The 16,792-nt window shown below is 53.0% G+C and overlaps 2 protein-coding genes across 25 annotated transcripts in view; one reads left to right on the plus strand and one right to left on the minus strand.

Moving 5' to 3' along the window:
- TCOF1 (treacle ribosome biogenesis factor 1) overlaps positions 1 to 4,708 on the plus strand; it is a 37,984-nt gene extending 33,276 nt beyond the window's left edge. For 14 of the 23 annotated variants that reach the window (XM_088798707.1, XM_088798716.1, XM_088798710.1 and 11 more), the window contains 4 exons: positions 1,484 to 2,026; positions 2,684 to 2,808; positions 3,488 to 3,531; positions 4,307 to 4,442. In XM_088798707.1, coding sequence (XP_088654833.1) covers positions 1,484 to 2,026; positions 2,684 to 2,808; positions 3,488 to 3,514 — 695 coding nt within the window. In that variant the 3' untranslated portion in view covers positions 3,515 to 3,531; positions 4,307 to 4,442. Of the gene's footprint in view, positions 1 to 1,483; positions 2,027 to 2,683; positions 2,809 to 3,487; positions 3,532 to 4,306; positions 4,448 to 4,473 lie in introns of those variants that run through there. The other 9 variants (XM_088798712.1, XM_088798715.1, XM_088798721.1 and 6 more) reach the window with 5 other exon arrangements.
- Positions 4,709 to 5,902: 1,194 nt separating this feature from the next.
- On the minus strand, positions 5,903 to 14,948 carry CD74 (CD74 molecule). 2 transcript variants are annotated; one of them, XM_019734412.3, is made up of 9 exons: positions 14,706 to 14,948; positions 10,697 to 10,869; positions 10,409 to 10,488; positions 9,818 to 9,880; positions 8,964 to 9,059; positions 8,550 to 8,637; positions 7,369 to 7,560; positions 6,796 to 6,858; positions 5,903 to 6,524 (listed from the first exon to the last, which is right to left on the minus strand). In XM_019734412.3, exons 1-9 carry the CDS (start codon positions 14,780 to 14,782, stop codon positions 6,517 to 6,519), a joined length of 840 nt encoding a protein of 279 aa, XP_019589971.1. In that variant the 5' UTR covers positions 14,783 to 14,948; the 3' UTR covers positions 5,903 to 6,516. The 2 variants fall into 2 exon arrangements, with proteins under 2 accessions (XP_019589971.1, XP_088654858.1); XM_088798732.1 differs by lacking the exon at positions 7,369 to 7,560 and having other exon boundaries at positions 14,706 to 14,944.
- Positions 14,949 to 16,792: the final 1,844 nt, after the last annotated feature.

The following is a 16,792-nucleotide window of genomic DNA, read 5'->3' on the forward strand; positions in this document are numbered from 1 at the left end:
GACCCCCGGCGATGAGCTGACATGCTCTAAAGCCTCAGACGAGCCCCTGGCCCCTCTGGGCCTGTGTGTCGTAACCACACGTGGCAGTCGGTGTCCAGACATGGCTCACGTAGAAAGTTGTCACGTGCTGTTTGGAGGGCAGATGGGAATGCTCAGGTCACCCGGGCTGGGGCATCAGCCACCCCGACTCTGCCAGTCCTAAGGGACAGGTATCAGCCAGGCACACCTGGGTCAGCTTTAGGGGTCCCCGGCCTTGGTGTTCTGGAGGGTTTGTAAACAGGAAGAAGAAGTGGGCTGCAGGGAAAGAAGTTGCCAGGGCCACCTGTCTCCTTAGCTTCCCCTCCAGCCAATTCCTGCCCTTGCTAGGAAACACCAGAGGACTGAATTGGGCCTCTTTCCGTCCTGGGACCCCATTGCTGAGCCTGCCCTGCCCAGCACTCCTCTGGAGCCAGAGCTGCTTCAGGCCCCACACCAGGGCCCACTGCACACTGCAGGGAACAGCCCCAGCCTCCTGACATGGAGCAGGGCCAAGTGACGAGCACCTTTCAGAGCCCAGCGTGGACGAGCTCTTGGCCTGTGTGGCCCGGAATGGAGCCAAGACCTGCCAAGTTACCTGGGAAGTTGGGGGTGGTATTGAGACACGTGCTATTTTCCCATACCCCCGAGTCTTGGGCTCTTAGCTACAGCTTGCCTGGTGCTGGGTCAGCAGCAGAGTCGTTGCTCACTTTCTTCCCCAGTTTTCTTCTCTTTGTGAGAGGCGGGTGTGCCAGGGTGACATTTTAAAGGGGGCTGTGGAGGTTTTCTTCACACGTGTAGTAAGCACAGTTATCAAAGGAGAACAGAGGTGTGAAAAATTCTAAACAAAGGCTGCACCAGAAGTCGCTCTGGCCAGCAGTAAACCTGTTTAGTCAGCTCCCACATGTGTATACACCCCACCCACCTGCAAGCCGCCTGGACCCCTGGGCAGGAAGGGCCATGGGCCCATTGTGTGTAGATGGGCGTGAGTTACATGGCTACATGGCCTTCACTTTTATCACAAACCTACAATGTAGAATGGTGTAACGTCACTGCATCTCACGCCCTCATGTTACAAACAGGGAAACAGGCCATGGGAGGATCAACGTTACAGAGCACGTTGGTGGTAGACCTAGAACCCAGGTCTCCTGCCTCCCAGCTCTGGACTCCTGACTAGACAGTACCATCTGCTTCCTGTCTGACCTTTCATTAACATTCTGAAGCCATTTTCCATCCCCAACCCGAACTTGAGATTTTAGTATGAGGAAACAAGTGTTCTAAGTTAGAAGGTGGTGGAAAGATGTCATCTTGGAGAGCCGGTGGGGGTAGAGTGACCACATGGCCTCGCTTTTCCAGTCTACCATCTTTTAAAGGTCAATTCTGTCCTTGGATCCCCTTGATTCTTGTACCGTGACAGGTCTGTTTCCCAATCTCTCAGATCCATGACACAAGACATCTCTCTCTCTAGGCAGAAGAGAGGCTAGCACCATAACTCAGAAGCCCAGTAAAGAGGCTGGGAGCCCCCCAGCCTCAACCCTGGCACTGCAGAGTGACATCACCCAGCGCCTCCTGAGCGAGCAGTGGCCCGTGAGCGAAGCCCAGGTGCAGGCCACCGTGGTGAAGGTCCTGACGGAGCTGCTGGAACAGGAAAGGAAGAAGGCCATGGATGCCGCCAAGGAGAGCAGCAAGAAGGGCCGGCTGGGCCACAAGCGCAAGCTGTCAGGAGACCAGGCAGCTGGCAGGACCCCTAAGAGCAAGAAGAAGAAGAAGCAGCCGGTGGCCGGGGACAGTGGGGAGGGTGCTGTTTCCCCAGGAAAGGCCCCCAGGACTACCAAGGGCAAATCTAAGGGAAACACAGCAAGTGGCGACAGCAAGGAGAAGAAGGAGAGGGAATCTCCTGGCTCCCACAGGGTCAAGGAGAAGCCAGAAGGGGAGCCAGAAATGGTGAAGGTTGAGGGTGGAGACCAAGCCAACTCAAAGAGCAAGAAGGAGAAAAAAAAACCTGACAAGAGTAAGTGCCATCCTGGAGCGTGCTTCCCTGGGCCTGCGCTCAGGGCTGTCAGTCACCACATGGTGGGACAGACCCTCAGCCAACACAGAAGGGAACGGATGAGACATGCTGTTTCCAGGGTCATGGAGACAGGTAGTGGCAAAGCCAGAACTAGACCCGGGGCTCCAGGGTGTGGCCTCCTCCCCCCTGAGCTCACTGGGAGCTGCCTGCGGTCACGTGTACTTTCAGCTTCAGGCTTCTCGGGGGTCCATGTTCCCAGACAGCAGTTTCCTTTCAGAGGTAAAGCTGCCCCTTATGGTTAGCTCTGCTAGACTCTGTGTGATGGGACCTCATTTAACCCTGTGTAAGAGGGGATAGTTCATTCCCATTTTACAGGCAGAAAGTGTCTTTTAAATAAATATGTAGTTGTTTAAAGTGAGTTAAAGAAAATAGTAGTAATCCAGAGGATCCATGGGTTGGGCGGAAAGCATGAGGCTGGCCGACCCTGAGAGCTCTCCGGCAAGTAAGTGGGCACAAAAGCCTGTGTTTTCATGGCTCCCCGGCGTGTGGAGAGAGCTGGGGGACCCAAATCGAGTGAATTCTAGGGTTCCTGGAGACGCTGACCCCAATACTTAAGATTAACATCTGTTGTTTAGGAAGTTTATTCTCTTCCCTCAGGGAAAAAAGACAAGGACAAAAAGGAAAAGAAGAAGAAAGCCAAAAAGGCCTCAACCAAAGAGCCTGACTCACAGTTCCAGAAGAAAAAGAAGAAAAAGGTAGAGGGAGTTCCTGAGGGGTTTCAGGTTAGAAAAGGGACCCAAAGCCAGTGCCCTGGGTGGATGTGATCAGCCCATCCTGTGCATGTCGGGATGGGATGGAAGCCAGACCAGGTCCCTGCCCCCATTCTCAGGGTCTGGGTCGGGTGGGGTGCTTGTGAGTTGTGACACTAGAGAAGAGCCACCCCGTGGAAGGACAAGGTCTGTGCATGTGGAAGCCATGGAAGTGACACCCTGTCTTGTCTGTGAGAGAGAAGGATGTTGTTTGGGGGCGGGGGGGGGTGGAGGAAGGAGACCCCTAGGGAGCAGGAAGGACAGGGAGGCTATTGTAGGTTTCAGGTGAGAGAGGAAACATTCCCTGGATGTGTGCACCAGCTGCCAGGGGTCCCCTCCACAGAAACACTCATACTCATCGGCTACATGGGTGATAAAGGCCGTTCACCTGAAGGAAGGGGGTTGGGGGTCGGTACCCTATACAGACGAAGCTCTCACTGGCCAGCAGCGCCTCAGCTGTGTTCAGAAAAACTGACCGTCTGTTGCTGCAAAGGCCTGGACTCCGCCCTCAAAGGCACGCGGGGCACTGTCCTTGCCCTTGTGTATATCCAGTACCTGTTCTGAGAGCCCTGAATCCTCAGGAGGGAACTGTCACGTCCCCTCCTGGTGGCCGCGGCATGAGTACAAGAGTCTCCCACCTGTCTCCTTACAGAAAAAGACAGCAGAACAGACCGTCTGAGGGGCACATGGCAGCAGGTAGGCTTCCTGGTCCAGGGCCCCTTCTGACCATCCGCTCCCTGGTGAGGGCGGGAGGGCAGCTCCAGCATTGCTGTGTGGTCTCAGGGGGCCAGACAGAACCTGGTAGGTGGGCACCAAGGGGAAGGGGGGCTGGAGGGTGAGGTTCTGTTCGTCAGGGTCAGTGGAGTGATGCCAGGAGCTGGAGCTACAGAACAGCCATGAATGGCTGGCACTGAGTGTTCTCTGGCTGCAGGCACTGCTTGCCTTAGGTGGGCACTGGGGTCGACGAGGAGGAGGCTTGAGCTTGGTCTTTCCTTTGTCACTGTCCAGTTCCTTTTCCTTATGATTTGTAACTTGAGGGCAATTGCTAAGGGAAAGGAGATGGATTGCTCAAGACCAGCTATTCCGATGGACCTGTGCTTCCTGGGTGATGGGGAAGGGGTTAAGTGCCCCACCTGTTGGGCATGCCCAGCAGCCACCATCCTGCTGTAAACGGGGGCCATACAGAGCCTGCCAGGGCTGGTGGCAAGGAATGAAATTAGGCACTAAAGCACTCAGCCCACTTCCCGGGACGTGGCCCGCACTAAAGTGTGTCCCGACCTGTGTCGAGATGCCACGTTTTGATTTGGTTTGATTTGATTCTCCTTGATGGAGAAAAAGGTGGGGAAATCTTCCGTCTAGATGTGTGTCCTTCCCCCAGGGATTTCTTTAGGCAGGTGGTGCCCAGCCCCATGCCTCTGCCCTCTGCCCACCATGAGTTGGAATTGAATTTTAACTTCCCCTCCCTTCCCAGAAGATGGCAGTGTTCGTGCTGGCCGAGCCCGTGAGCCCTGCCAAGGAAGAGAAGGAAGTCCACTCACTGATCCCGCGCCCACGTCTGTCCTTAACACAGGATGCTTCATATAGATGTGTACAGTATATATATATATTTTTTTAAGTCACCTGCCCCTCTCTTCTCAGACCTAACATGCTCAGAAGCCTCAGGACTTTCCACCTCTTTGCCCTGCAGACTGAGGAAGGCCCAGCCTTGCCGCTCCTTCCATGTCCCTGGTCCCTGACCGACACAGACATTTTGTCCCCCTTTTGTCAGTTTTTCCCCATTTTGTGTTTTGTTGTTGTTGTTGTTTTTTGGTAAGAACTTAAAATAAAAAGACTTGAAGAAGGAAAGGTGCAAGTTCCTGATGCACCTGGGGCAGATGTTTTGCAATTGACTTATTCTTGGAAGGGAGAGTCTGGCTGACACTTGGAGGTGAACAAACCATCGCTCAGAATTTGTTCTTGACTGTGTATGAAGGCTCTGGGGTGCTGTGGTGAGTGGAACAGAACATTTTTCCTCAGTCAAGTGTCTGGTGCTGAATTGGGGTAAGGAAGGCAGGCTTCCTGGAGGAGGTGGCATCTTAGCTAAGGGAAAGCTGAAGCACGGTCATGGTGGGTTTCCACGTGCTGGGGTAGGCTAGGCAAATACCCAGAGGTAAGAAATGGAAGAGGGGCCCTTCCAAGCCATCTTCTGAAGTTTGACGTTAGGACTTGAGCTGGGGTAAGGCTCTTTTGAGGTACGTGGTCTAGAATAGCTGTGGTAGGAGCAGGAAAACCAGTTAGGACTGAGTTACCCTTGTGTCCAGGTAATAAAGGTGCCGTAATGATGACGGCAAGAAGTGAATGAATGTGAAATATATGTCACGGTGACATCCACAGGATTTGGTGATGGCCGGCAATGCAGAGGCCCACTTCCCTGGGCCCAAAGCAGTGTGGGGCACCTGAGGTCGCGGAGATGGTTCTCCAAGGTGTTTAGCCTTTTGCTAGAGACCGTGAGCGGCCGTGTAGGAAGAGAGCACTGAGCTGGGGAGGTCTTAGAGACCCAGGCTGGTATCCGGCTGGACCCTTAACCCAGGGCCCTTGGGCAAGGCCCTCAGAGCCTCTGTCCCCATACGTGAGCTGGTCCAGGAACGGCACAGAGTAGTGTCCAGGAGGGTTTCGTTGAAATGGAGTTTTCACTGAATGCCCTGATTTGGGGCTCCTCTTGAAAAGAAATCTGGCAACAAGGGCCTCTGCTCCCCCCTGGCAAAACCGGGCTGGGGTCCTCTTGTCATCTGTCATCATGCTCGTCCTTCCTATAGCATTGAAATGGGGGTACGGGACAGTGGGAGCGGGACCAAGAGGAGATGGTGCTTAAGATCTTTGGGGCAGGAGCTTCCTTTTGGCAGCAGCTCATTCCTGTGTTAAACATGGCAACCAAGCATGTCTGTGTCTTCCCTGCCTGGCCCCACAGGCGTGTGTGTGGGGGCTCCCCAGGCTGAGTCCTCCCGCCCAGACCATTGGATTCAAGGCCTTCGGTCACCTCCTTGGGGTAAACGAACCAGATCCCAACAGAACAGCCAGGAGCCGGAAGTGTTCTACTTACTACCTTTTATTCTCACAGGAGCCACAGCCCTGAGGGCTGATGACAAGCTTGCTGTGCAGAGGGCACTGGGGTTGGCAGAGATTGAGGAGGGGTTATGGGTGGAGAGGATGGTTCTTCCTGGGGAGTGATGCTGGGGAGAGGTAAGAGTGACTCGTGCCCCCAGTTACACAGGCTCGAAAGCCAGGGCTAAAGCCAGAGGGAGGGACAGCCACGGGGTTGGGCCTGGGGCTTGGGGGAGTATCATCCCTTCTCCCTGCACCGGTCCTCCTCGTCCATCGGTCTAGATCTTGGAGCTCCATGTTGGAGGCCTCTGTGCTGTTGGAAATGGCCGGTCTAGCTCCTGGTCCACCTCCTTGGGCCTCGCGTCCCTGCTGCTGGATGGAGGGCTGGGCAGCACATCCCTCCTGCACTGTTAATCTGTGCTGTTGTCATGTGATTTGTCCTGTCCAAGGAGGATGGAGAGCCGGCGCCAATCTCATGGAATGAGGTGCAGGGTGGGAGACAGCGGGGGCGGGTGGAATATGGGGCGAGGGTTGGGGGACGGGAGCAAGGAAACTGGTCATGCAGGGCTGGCTGTGTGCTGGTGTCTTCGATTGTTGTTCTCACATGACTACAGAGAGAGAAGCAGCAGGTTAGGGTTGGGGTCACCTGTGGTCCCTGCCCCTCCCCAGCATTCTGGGGCCTCAGTAGTCGAGGACTCTCCCTCCACTGCTTCCTGTTTGGGTACAAATACTGACATCAGAGCCACCCACAACCCTGCTCCTCATTTCTGAAATGTCTCAGGGCAGTTGCAGAACAGACCAGGGTCATGCCATGCCAGGCATCCACACATGAGGGAGGTGGCCCAGCTGGGCACTGGCTGCCCCCTCAGGGACCCTCACCTGGGCCCAGATCCTGCTTGGTCACGCCCAGCCCGGATGACAGGTCCTCCATGTCCAGGGGCTCTGCAGAGGAGCAGCAAGGCCATTTGTGATTTGCAGGCCAGCTAGCACCCCCACTGGTAAGGGGCTAGTTCTTCCCCACCTGGCCTCAGGCCTGGCCTGGGAGAGCAGGCTCTGAGTGGAAGGATGCTTGCTGCGTGGCAGCAGTGAAGTGGGGGGGGATTGAGAGAAAGGCCAGGAAGGGATGATGAAATGCAATGAGTGGGTCTGTAGGGCTTCTGGATGCGTAAGTGAATAGTGCATGGATGAGTAAGAATCACAAAAGGATTAAAGGACAAATGAGCAAGATGAGTGGACTTAAGGAAAGAAATGATAGAGGGACAAACGTGAGGAATGCACAGATAGGTGGGTGGACAAACAGGCAGACGCATGGCTGATTGGCTGCCCCTCCCCCCTGGAGCGACCACCTCGAGTGTCCTGGCCACATGTGTGCCAGGAGGGACCACTTGCCCCTCAGCCTTCCTGGTCCTTCCTGCTTCTTTGACAGTCCTTGGCACAGTGGCCACTGCTTACCACTGCAGTTACGGCGCTCGCGGCTTCTGGTGTGGGGGACCTCGGTGCCGTTGGGGAAGACGCACCAGCAGTAGCCGATGCTCCCATAGCACTGGAGCGGCATATAGTTGCCGTTCTCGTCGCACTTGGGCTTGAACATGCCCGGGTGGACGGCGGGGATGTGGCTGACCTCTTCCAGACACTTGGGCAATACTGAAGCGACAGGCATGGTGAAGACAGTGAGTGAGCAGGCTCTGGGCCAGGGTCTCAGCAGAACCAGAGATCCACATACCACTGCTGTGGGCCTAATGCCTTCTGCCCAAGCGACTGTGCTCACTCTACCCATTGCACAGATGGGGAAACTGAGGCCTGGGCCAACAAGGTCCAAGATCGCAAAGAGGAAGTGAATGGCTGTGGCGCATTCATCCCAGAACTTGATCTCTTTTCACACTCAATGCCTTTTAAAGTTTGGAATTGCATTTGTGATTCTGATTTCTAAGGAAAAACAATGAACACCTTGGTAAGTCTGAGCTTCTGTTACTGGGGGTGTACAAGCAGAAATGGGGTTTGTTTGTGGATGTTGTAGAGGGGATTCAAACAGCTGGGAGTTGGTCAAGATAACATCTTTAAGGTGCCTTCTATGAATCTGATGGAAAACTCGGAGGCTTCACAGGGTGGACCATTGATCTTCCACTTCTGAAACTGAAGCCCAGAGGGAAGAGATGCCCGAAGTTGCACGGCAGAGTATCACCAGGATTAAAACACGGCATTCAAAGGCTTTAGGGCTGAAAATCCTGGCACACATTATCCACGAGATGGAAAAACCCCAAGGGCCTCTTGTCTGGCCCCTGTAAGCGCGACCTCAGGGAGGTCTCTGGAGGGTGGGAAAGGCCACTGTGATGACTGCTGGTATGTTTCCAGTCGTTTCTGCTCCAGGCCCACTTGTGCAGTACCATCCTCCACAAGCGAGGTCACTTCTGAAGGGAGGCCTCTGTCCCCTGCAGGCCCTCAGATAGAATGGGGGCTGGGGGCAGCCAAGTCCAGAAGGGACAGGCAGGACAGACAGGAGAGAGTTGAGAGAGGCTTGGAGAGGCCAGTACTTCAATCAGGGAGTGCTCTAAGCTCTAACCTCCGTAGCTCCAGGACAGCCCTGAGGGAGCTCCCAGAAGCCCTAGCACCCCAAGGCTCCCAGCTTCCTGTACCTTTTGGTGGAGCCTCAGTGGGCTTCTCCTCCAGTGAGTTCTTGCTCATTTCAAACAAGAGCCACTGATGCATCCAGTTCTCAAAGACCTAATGGGGACAGAGGCAGGGGGTCAGGCTCAACAGCTCCCTCCAACCCTGCCTGGCTTTGCCCCAGAGGTCAGAGATATGGAGGGCCAGGCAGGCCCCTACACCCCGGAATCCAGCTGCATCCTGGTTCCCCTTCAGAGACCCACAGGGTTTGGTTGAGGTAGTTCCTCAACTCCAAGCACTTTCCCGTGTGTGTGGCTTTGTAAGTTCTGGGAAGCCTCTAGCTTTCTGAGAATGGCTCCCCTAGCCCAGGCCTCACCCCCGTCTTCCCAGCCCTGCCCTAGTAAGCAGGAGAAGAAGGCACCAGTGCAGGGAGACCTACTGACCTTCCACTCCAGGCCCTCCATGGTGTTCTTAAGGTGTTTCAGGTTCTCTGGGAAGCTCCCCTTCAGCTGCGGGTACACCTTCAGGGGGTCAGCCCTCTGCAGGATAGCAGGGCAGGAAGGAAGGTTAAAGAGCTCCCTGGCCGGTGAGATGCAGTGTGTAGCCTATGTTCCCCTGGTCTTCATTCTGAGGGGTGGACCCAAGCTGCACCAAGCTTGGACCCTGGACCTTAGCCATGATGGAGCTGGGGGGAAATGAGGCGGTAAGGACAGTCTAGCTGCTGCACAGCTCTAAGACCCCAGGGCTGGAAGGTGGGAGACCCAGGTTCCAGGCCCAGTTATACTAATAACCCCCAGTCTTTCTTCTACTCCTTGCAGATGCCTACTTATCTTTCAGGTTTCACTTCCTCCAGGCAGACTTCCTGGACCCCACCCCCAGCTAGGTTGGGTCCTGAGTCTCCTCACAAAGCCACCTGCATATCCCTCCTCACCTGTTCACTTTTCTATTTCCCATGCTAACCTGGGATCCCCATGGGATTGGGAGCTGGGTCTGATTGCTCCCTGTTGCGGGCCTAGAGCCTCGCACAGCTCCTGGCACAGAGAAGACATGCAGTAAAAACTTGGGATGGAAAAAACGGGCATCTTGAGCAAGACACTGCCAGGCTTTGGGCCTTGGTTTCTCCATCTCACACAAAACCAGGGAGTGGTGGGACGTGGAATACAGTATGTTTAAGGGCCACTCGTGTTCCTTCGCTCATCTGGTGAGCCCCTGCTGGATGTGTCCTGTGAGCAGGCCCGTGCAGGCCTGGGAGCGCGGCCTTGCCGGGGGCCTGCACGGGCCTGCACGGTGCACTCACCTGGAGCAGGTGCATCACGTGGTCCTCTGTCGAGTTGCCGTACTTGGTGGCGTTCTGCATGGGCTGTACAAGGAAGGATTGGGGGTTACCAGTGCTGGCCCCCAGAGGAGGGGCCCGGGCACAGGCAGCAGCTGGGGCCTGGGTAAGGGCCTGGGGTCCCAGATGTGAGCAGCACCATTTCTGCCACCTCCAAATGTGAGAGCTCAAGCAAGTCATTTACCTACCTGCTTCAATGTCCCTATTGGTCAAATCTGCGCACACAGCCCCCTGGGCCTTTGTGGACAGCAGATAGTTTTGTGAACTGCGACATTATCCATACATGGTGAAGGCTTTGAGAATGGGTGGGGACTGTGAGATGCTATGGGACACGAGAAGCTCCGTGTAAACTGTGGAGGGCTGGGCCCCCCTCCCAGGAACAACCCCAAGGGGATCTTTCCTCCACCAGCCCTGGTGGGCCCTGGCCTCCCCCAGGAGTCAGGACCCCTTCCACACTGGGCTTTTCCTCAGTCAGCTGTTCTCCTGTCCTTTGGCACTTGCCCTCCATCCGGGTTAGATGACACTTTCCCTTCCACCGCCCTGGGGTTTCCTTACCCCCTCGAGCAGGCCGTCCATGGGCAGCGCCCGCATCAGCATGGGAGTGGCCATCCGCATCTTGCTCAAAGGCTTGGCAGCTAGAGGGTCAGGAGACACAGCATGAGTGTGGCCCCAGTGCCCAGGGACGAGGGTACTCATATCCAGGGACCAAGACCTCAGACCCCGATGAGGAGGGGCTGGAATTCCAGACCAGAGGGAGAGGACAGTGGGCCCAGCTAGGTGCAGGAATGGGGTCTCTGAGGTGAGGGATGGTGGGGGTTGTCACAACAGAGATGGAGCACGCACACTTGGGAAGCTTCATGCGCAGGTTCTCCAGCTGCAGGTTCTGTGAGGTGACTGTCAGCTTGTCCAGCCGGCCCTGCTGCTGATACAGGAAGTAGGCAGTGGTGGCCTGGCCAGCCAGGAGCAGAGCTACCAGGACAGAGAAGCCTGTGTACAGGGCTCCACGGCTGCACTTGCTGTTGGAGAGAGGGGGGGATACGTCAAAGGAGAGTTCATGGAGGTGGCTGCCCTTAGGACTGGCTGCGAGTGAGGGAATGTGTCCCCCATTTCCATCAGCCCACCCACTCCCTCAGCTACCCCTAACACACACTTTAGGCACAAACAAGTGCCTATGGACATGCAGCTTAAAGACATTCTCCCGGCCCCTCCCATTCCAACCATTGCTGGCCCTACAGTTGAAATCTTGGAGCTGCCGCTGGGCCCAGGCTGAGTGGGGAAGAGCCTCATTCCCACCTATGCAGTGAGGGGTTGACGTGGAGGGTCTCTCCAGGTTCCCTCTGCCAGGGCTGCCCTCAAGGGGAAGCAGCTTTTCACCCTCCTAGCCGCCCAACCCCTGCAGTGAAATCAGAGAAAAGGGAAGTGGGACCTGGACAGCAGAGCTTGCAGCCCACCTGAAAAAGAGAAGTGAGGCCTTGACATTTTAGGAGTAGGTTCGAGGCATCAGACAATGCCAGGCTGCAGCAGAGCCAGGCATCACCCACCACGGGGGGCACATTCTCTGCCCCAGACTCTGTGTGTCTTTGAGCAAGTCTCTGCCACTCTCTGGGCCTGTCACATGGGAACCTCTCACCTCAGCAATTCTAGGATTTGGTAGTTTTCTTCTTTGAAGTAAGAGCTAATGGCACAGAAGAATTTTGAATGGTAATATCCACTCAGGAGGGATTTCTGCAGGAGTATGGGGCCTGAGCCTGTGTGACCTGGAAGAATCTCTCACACTCTCTGGACAGAATGGCTGCACAAGGAGCGATGGCCAGACAGACCTCAGGGAGCCTTAGCAGCTGTTGGCCTTGGATGCAGTTTGGGGGGCACATGCTTAAGTTACGGTATGGGGGATGTAAGGATCTTGCTCCAGGACCCTGAGAGTTCCTGATCTGTTTTCTCCCATCTCCACCCAGGGGTGGGACTACCAGGACCCCACTGGAAACTGTCAGGCTGAGACTGCACCCTGTTTACTCTGGCAACCAGCAAGGAGGTTTAGGAAGCTCCAGGAGACCCTTTTGCCTAGTAACTCATGGCATCACAGACACAGCTCATTCTCATTGGCTTCCTGCTTGCAAGCCCTCTGTTTCTGGGCCAAGGTCCAGTCGAAGGGATTGTTATTCTGGAAAGCAAAAACCCTGTGTGGGGAAAAGAAGGAAAGCATACAGGAAGGGAAAACAAATCCCCTTTCTTGGCCTTTCCCAGGAACAGGGGTGGCCTGGCCTCCAAAGGTAGTGAAAAGGCCACCCAAGCCTGGGTCTTGCCTGGGTTCAAGGTCTCCAGCTCACTAGCTACATGCTCACTCCTTCGGCAAGCCCACACTCAGTCTAGTCCCAGCTCTGCCTCTCACCATGTGAACTTGGGGAAGCCCTTCCCTTCTCAGAACCTCAGTTTCTCATAAGGCCTAGGAATCCAGACACCCATATGTGGGGACAGAGCCCCAGAAAGCAGTTTCCAGGCTCTCGGCCTCACATAGAAACCTGCTGGCTCAGGTAGTAAATGGCCATCAACTGTGATTGCATGGCCATCAGCTGTGGCTAGTTGGCCATCAGCTGTAACCAGTGAGCCATTGGTCACTAATATAACTGCCGTGGCTAGGCTAGCAGAAAAATGGGTGCTAGCAAGAAGATGGTGGCTGAGCCTGCAAGTGGCGCAGTGAGGGTTGAGAACAGTGTGGCTCCTGCTTCCTGAGTCTCCAACCCAGCCGCCAGCGAGAGTATAGTGGTATGACTCCCCTACCCATGGCTCCGTGGGTGTTCCTTTTGTCCTCACCGTGTCCTGTGTTCCTATGTGGGGAGTGGGAGCTGAGACCCCGCAGGCCGCCCCGTGCAGGACACCCTACACGACACCGTATTAAAGTTAAGACCACATAGATTAGAGCTGCTCTGTTGCTCCCTTAGCTCAGGGACCAGGGACAAGTCAACCTCTCTGAGTAAACTGAGGTAAGAACATCTAGTCGACAGGTTGTTATATTAAATAAGATCATGAAGGTCAAGTTCTCACCTCCATTACTAACATATAGTTAGCACTCCACAAATAATACTGACTATTCCCAAGGGAGTTAACTTGAACATCTGGTTTCCTTCCTCTTTATATATCTTAAATGTCTGCCCCCTGGGTTCTGGATGAAAGCCAACTCGTCACCCCTCTCTTCATTTCCTCCTTTCCACTGCCTCTTTCAATTAAAAAAAAAAAAAGGTAATTAGTCAAAGTCAAGAGCCAACCAAAACTAGCAGGAATGATGATGCAAATGTTGCCAGGCAGAAGTGTTCACGAAAGGGTCTGAAACTGGCTCAGGTCTGGAATGGCCTGAGCACACTGGGCCGTGCCAGTTTTAAAAGCAATAACTCAACTAAAAGGAAAACCAGACAAAGGTTTGATGAGGGGGCACCCTGAGCCCACACTGGGTCAGCAACTGGGTCTGAGCTCAAAGGGGTCCCACCTCTTTTCCCTGCAAATTGTACTTTTAGAAGGGGGCCAGATGGTAGTCAGGTCAAACTTTGAAACCAGAGTAGTCCTGGGTTCAAATTCTAGTTCCAGTATTTACTGGCTATAACTTAGGTAAGTCACCAAAAGGAGCCTCAATTTTCTCTTATGTAAAACTGGGGATAATGAAAGTATCTAACTCAGGGTTACTGTGAGAATTAGAATTGAGTTTAGCATTTAGTTACGTACCCAGCACATAACTAATCACAGTAATTACTAACAGTGGTTGAGAACTGGTAACAGGTACACAGTGAATGGAAACCATTATCATGACTGTTGTCATTGTTATTACATTACTGAGACCCAGAAAGAAGCAGTGATTTATCCAAGTCACAAGTGATAGTACAGACCTGTGCAAGAACGCTGGCCCTCCTAGCCATGGGATTCCCCAGGGTTTTCACAGGCCGCTGCTCTAATGGTCTGGATCTTGTTACCTGTACCCCAGAAGGCAGGTCCCCGTGACATTTCTGAGTGTCACTCTCAAACCCCTTTTGCCTAGCAACAGCTGACATCACATCTAGCTGTAAGTCCTAGTAATTCACAAAGTACTTTTTGGAGATTGAGGGGTATGGGGGGCATTGGGGTAATTGCATTCTAGCCCCCCCCCATTTTTTCAGGAAAGCATGTAGGTAAGGCCATCTAGGGGATGGGAGAAGGGGCTCAGGGTCCTCTGGATGTCCGTGCCGGCCCCTGACTGCAAAGGAGAGGGGCCCAGGCAGACGTGACGCACATCAGCACTCAGCCCCTTCTAGTAATGGACCAGAGCCCCTCCTTGACCTTTTTTGACCCCCCTTCCAACACCTCTCACTCCCTCCTGTGATGGCCGATATCTCCATCTACACCTGCAACTCTAATTCCCGTCATACAAACATGTACTATACCCATCCATGGTTGTTAGGAAAGAATTCCTCTGTGGTGAGCTGCTCTTCCATTCTTTTTTAGAAACACTATTTCTCCATCTAGGCTCCATAACATTTTCAAAATCTGGTCCAATATTTCTAACCTAGGGTTCACGGCTCAGCTTTAGGTGGGGGTGATCCATGAAGCCCCTGATACTGTATGAAACTCTAGGGACCATCCAGAGCTCTCCTCTGATTTTGAGCAGGGAAGCGCATGGTGGGAACAAAGTTAAAACCCCTGCCCTAGCGAAGCTCCCTTATTCTATAGGAAGGAGAACCGAAGCCCAGGGCAGGCCAGAGACTTGCTCAAAGTCACCCAGTGTTAAAGTCAGAGCCTGACTCCATGCCTCTGGTGACTCCTTCCCCAGCACCTGTGCACGTCTGTGCGGCCCAGGATTGGTGTGCTGTCTCCCGCAGCTTACACATACCTCTCCGGGGCCCCGGAGCGCTGGCCCAGCATGGGCAGTTGCTCATGGTTGGAGATGAGGTCTCGCTGGTCTTCCATGGTTCTGGCCTCTGGTCTTCCCCACGCCTGCTGCTGCTGCCGCTGCTGCTGCTGCCTGCGTGTCTGAGACCTGACTCCTTGGCTCACTTTTGAAGTTGGGGCTGAGGGGGAATCTGATTCGTCCACAGAAGGCCACTCCGCCCACCTAGTAGAAGTGGAAATGAAACCCACAAAGCTGGAAATACCCTGACTTGGGCAAAGCAGACTTTGACAGGCAGGATGGGGAGGGGAAGCTCCCCAAGCAGGTAGAAAGGCCGGCACATGTCCATTGGCTGCCCAGGGCCCTCGTCACCTGTTTCTGGGCAGACCTTTGGATTCATAAGTCTCTCTGGATATCCAAGAAATGTTCAGTCCCTAGACAGGAAATCACTTTGAAGCAGAAAATGCCTTTGTTTGTCTCCCTTTGTTTGTCTCCCTTTCTCACTGATAGATGAATGGGCACAGACAGGGGCTTCTCACCCTCTGTGAGCTCAGTCAAGTCCCTCTCCTCTCTGGTCTCATCTCAAAAACAGGAAGAAAGTTGGGTTCGGTGTTCCCTCTGCTCCCTTCTAACCTGAGCATTTTATGAACCTGAGTCCATGGTTCTAAGGCTCCGGTACTAATACTTGCCACCATGTTCTAAGCCCTCCTTTGTGCCAGGCCACATGCTAATCAGTTTACATGCTTTATTTCATTTCATCTTTACAGTGACCCTTTGAGGACTGTTTTATTTGCTCTCCATGTACAAAGAGGGACATGGAGGCTGTGAGAGGCTGCTAGCCTGCTCAGGATCGTGCATCCAGGAATTGGGAGAGCCCATGTTTTTAACCACTCTACCCTTCTGTCTCCTGATGCTGAAATCGTGTGGTTCCATTTCAGGAGAGTGGGAGCCTCTGCAGGGAGGCAAGGAGGGGGACTGGGAACGGTACCCAGGGGACATTTAACTGTTGGCAAGGTTTGATGTCTTACTATCTATGGCTTGTATTCCATGTTGGTTTCATTAATCTTAAATTGGCATGTTTTAAAATTTGCCTTAATGTATTTTTTTTTGTGTTTAAAGACTTTGAGGTTCTAATATTCAGTGAGTTTCAGATTTCAAGAGTTAGAGGAGATAGTATATCTATCTATTTGGGGGGAGGAAGAAGAAGAGCAGACATGGCCTTTGATGCAGCCAGACCTGAGTTCAAACACCAAGTCAGAAACATCTTAGCTGTGCGACCTGACCCAGTCCCTCGACCTTTCTGAATTGGTTTTCTGCTTTGTAAAGTAAGGACAATAATACTAAACTTGCAGAGTTGCTAGATTAAATAAGCATTAAGTACAGAGCCTGGTACAATAGGACATACTCAAGAAATGAAATTGTTATTATTCAAATATTTACTATTAAGGTATTTTCTGCCCTGACTTCAAACTGTACTGCTAAGCTATAACAAAATAGCTTATACTACTAAGCTATAGTCCGATACCGGCACAAAAACACACACACATTAATAGAACAGAACAGACAGCCCAGAAATAAACCCTCACTTATATGGTCCATTGAGCTACAACAAAGTCAAGAATATACAATGGAAAAATGACAGTCTCTTCAACAAGTGGTGTTGGGAAAACTGGACAGATACATGGGGAAAAAATGACACTGGACCACTCTCTTACCCCATGTACAAAAACAAACTCAAAATAGATTAAAGACTTAAGTGTAAGACTTGAAACCATAAAACTCCTAGAAGAAAACGTAGGTAGTAAAGTATTTGACATTGATCTGAGTAATATCTTTTTGGATATGGCCCCTCAAGCAAGGGAAACAAAAGCAGAAATAAACACAAGGCACTTCATCAAACTAAAACGCTGCACAGTGAAGCTGCACATCAACAAAATGAAAAGACAACTGACTGAATGGGAGAACATACTCATAAATGATATATCCAGTAAGGGGTTGATATCCGAAATATGTAAGGAACTCGTACAACTCAATAACAAAAATCTAAGCCAGTCAAAAATGGGCAGAGGACACGAAGAGACATTTCTCCG

Source organism: Rhinolophus sinicus, chromosome 5 (genome assembly GCF_057876585.1).
Source record: "Rhinolophus sinicus isolate RSI-liver-muscle chromosome 5, RSI-T2T, whole genome shotgun sequence".
In the NCBI taxonomy this organism is placed as follows: domain Eukaryota; kingdom Metazoa; phylum Chordata; class Mammalia; order Chiroptera; family Rhinolophidae; genus Rhinolophus; species Rhinolophus sinicus.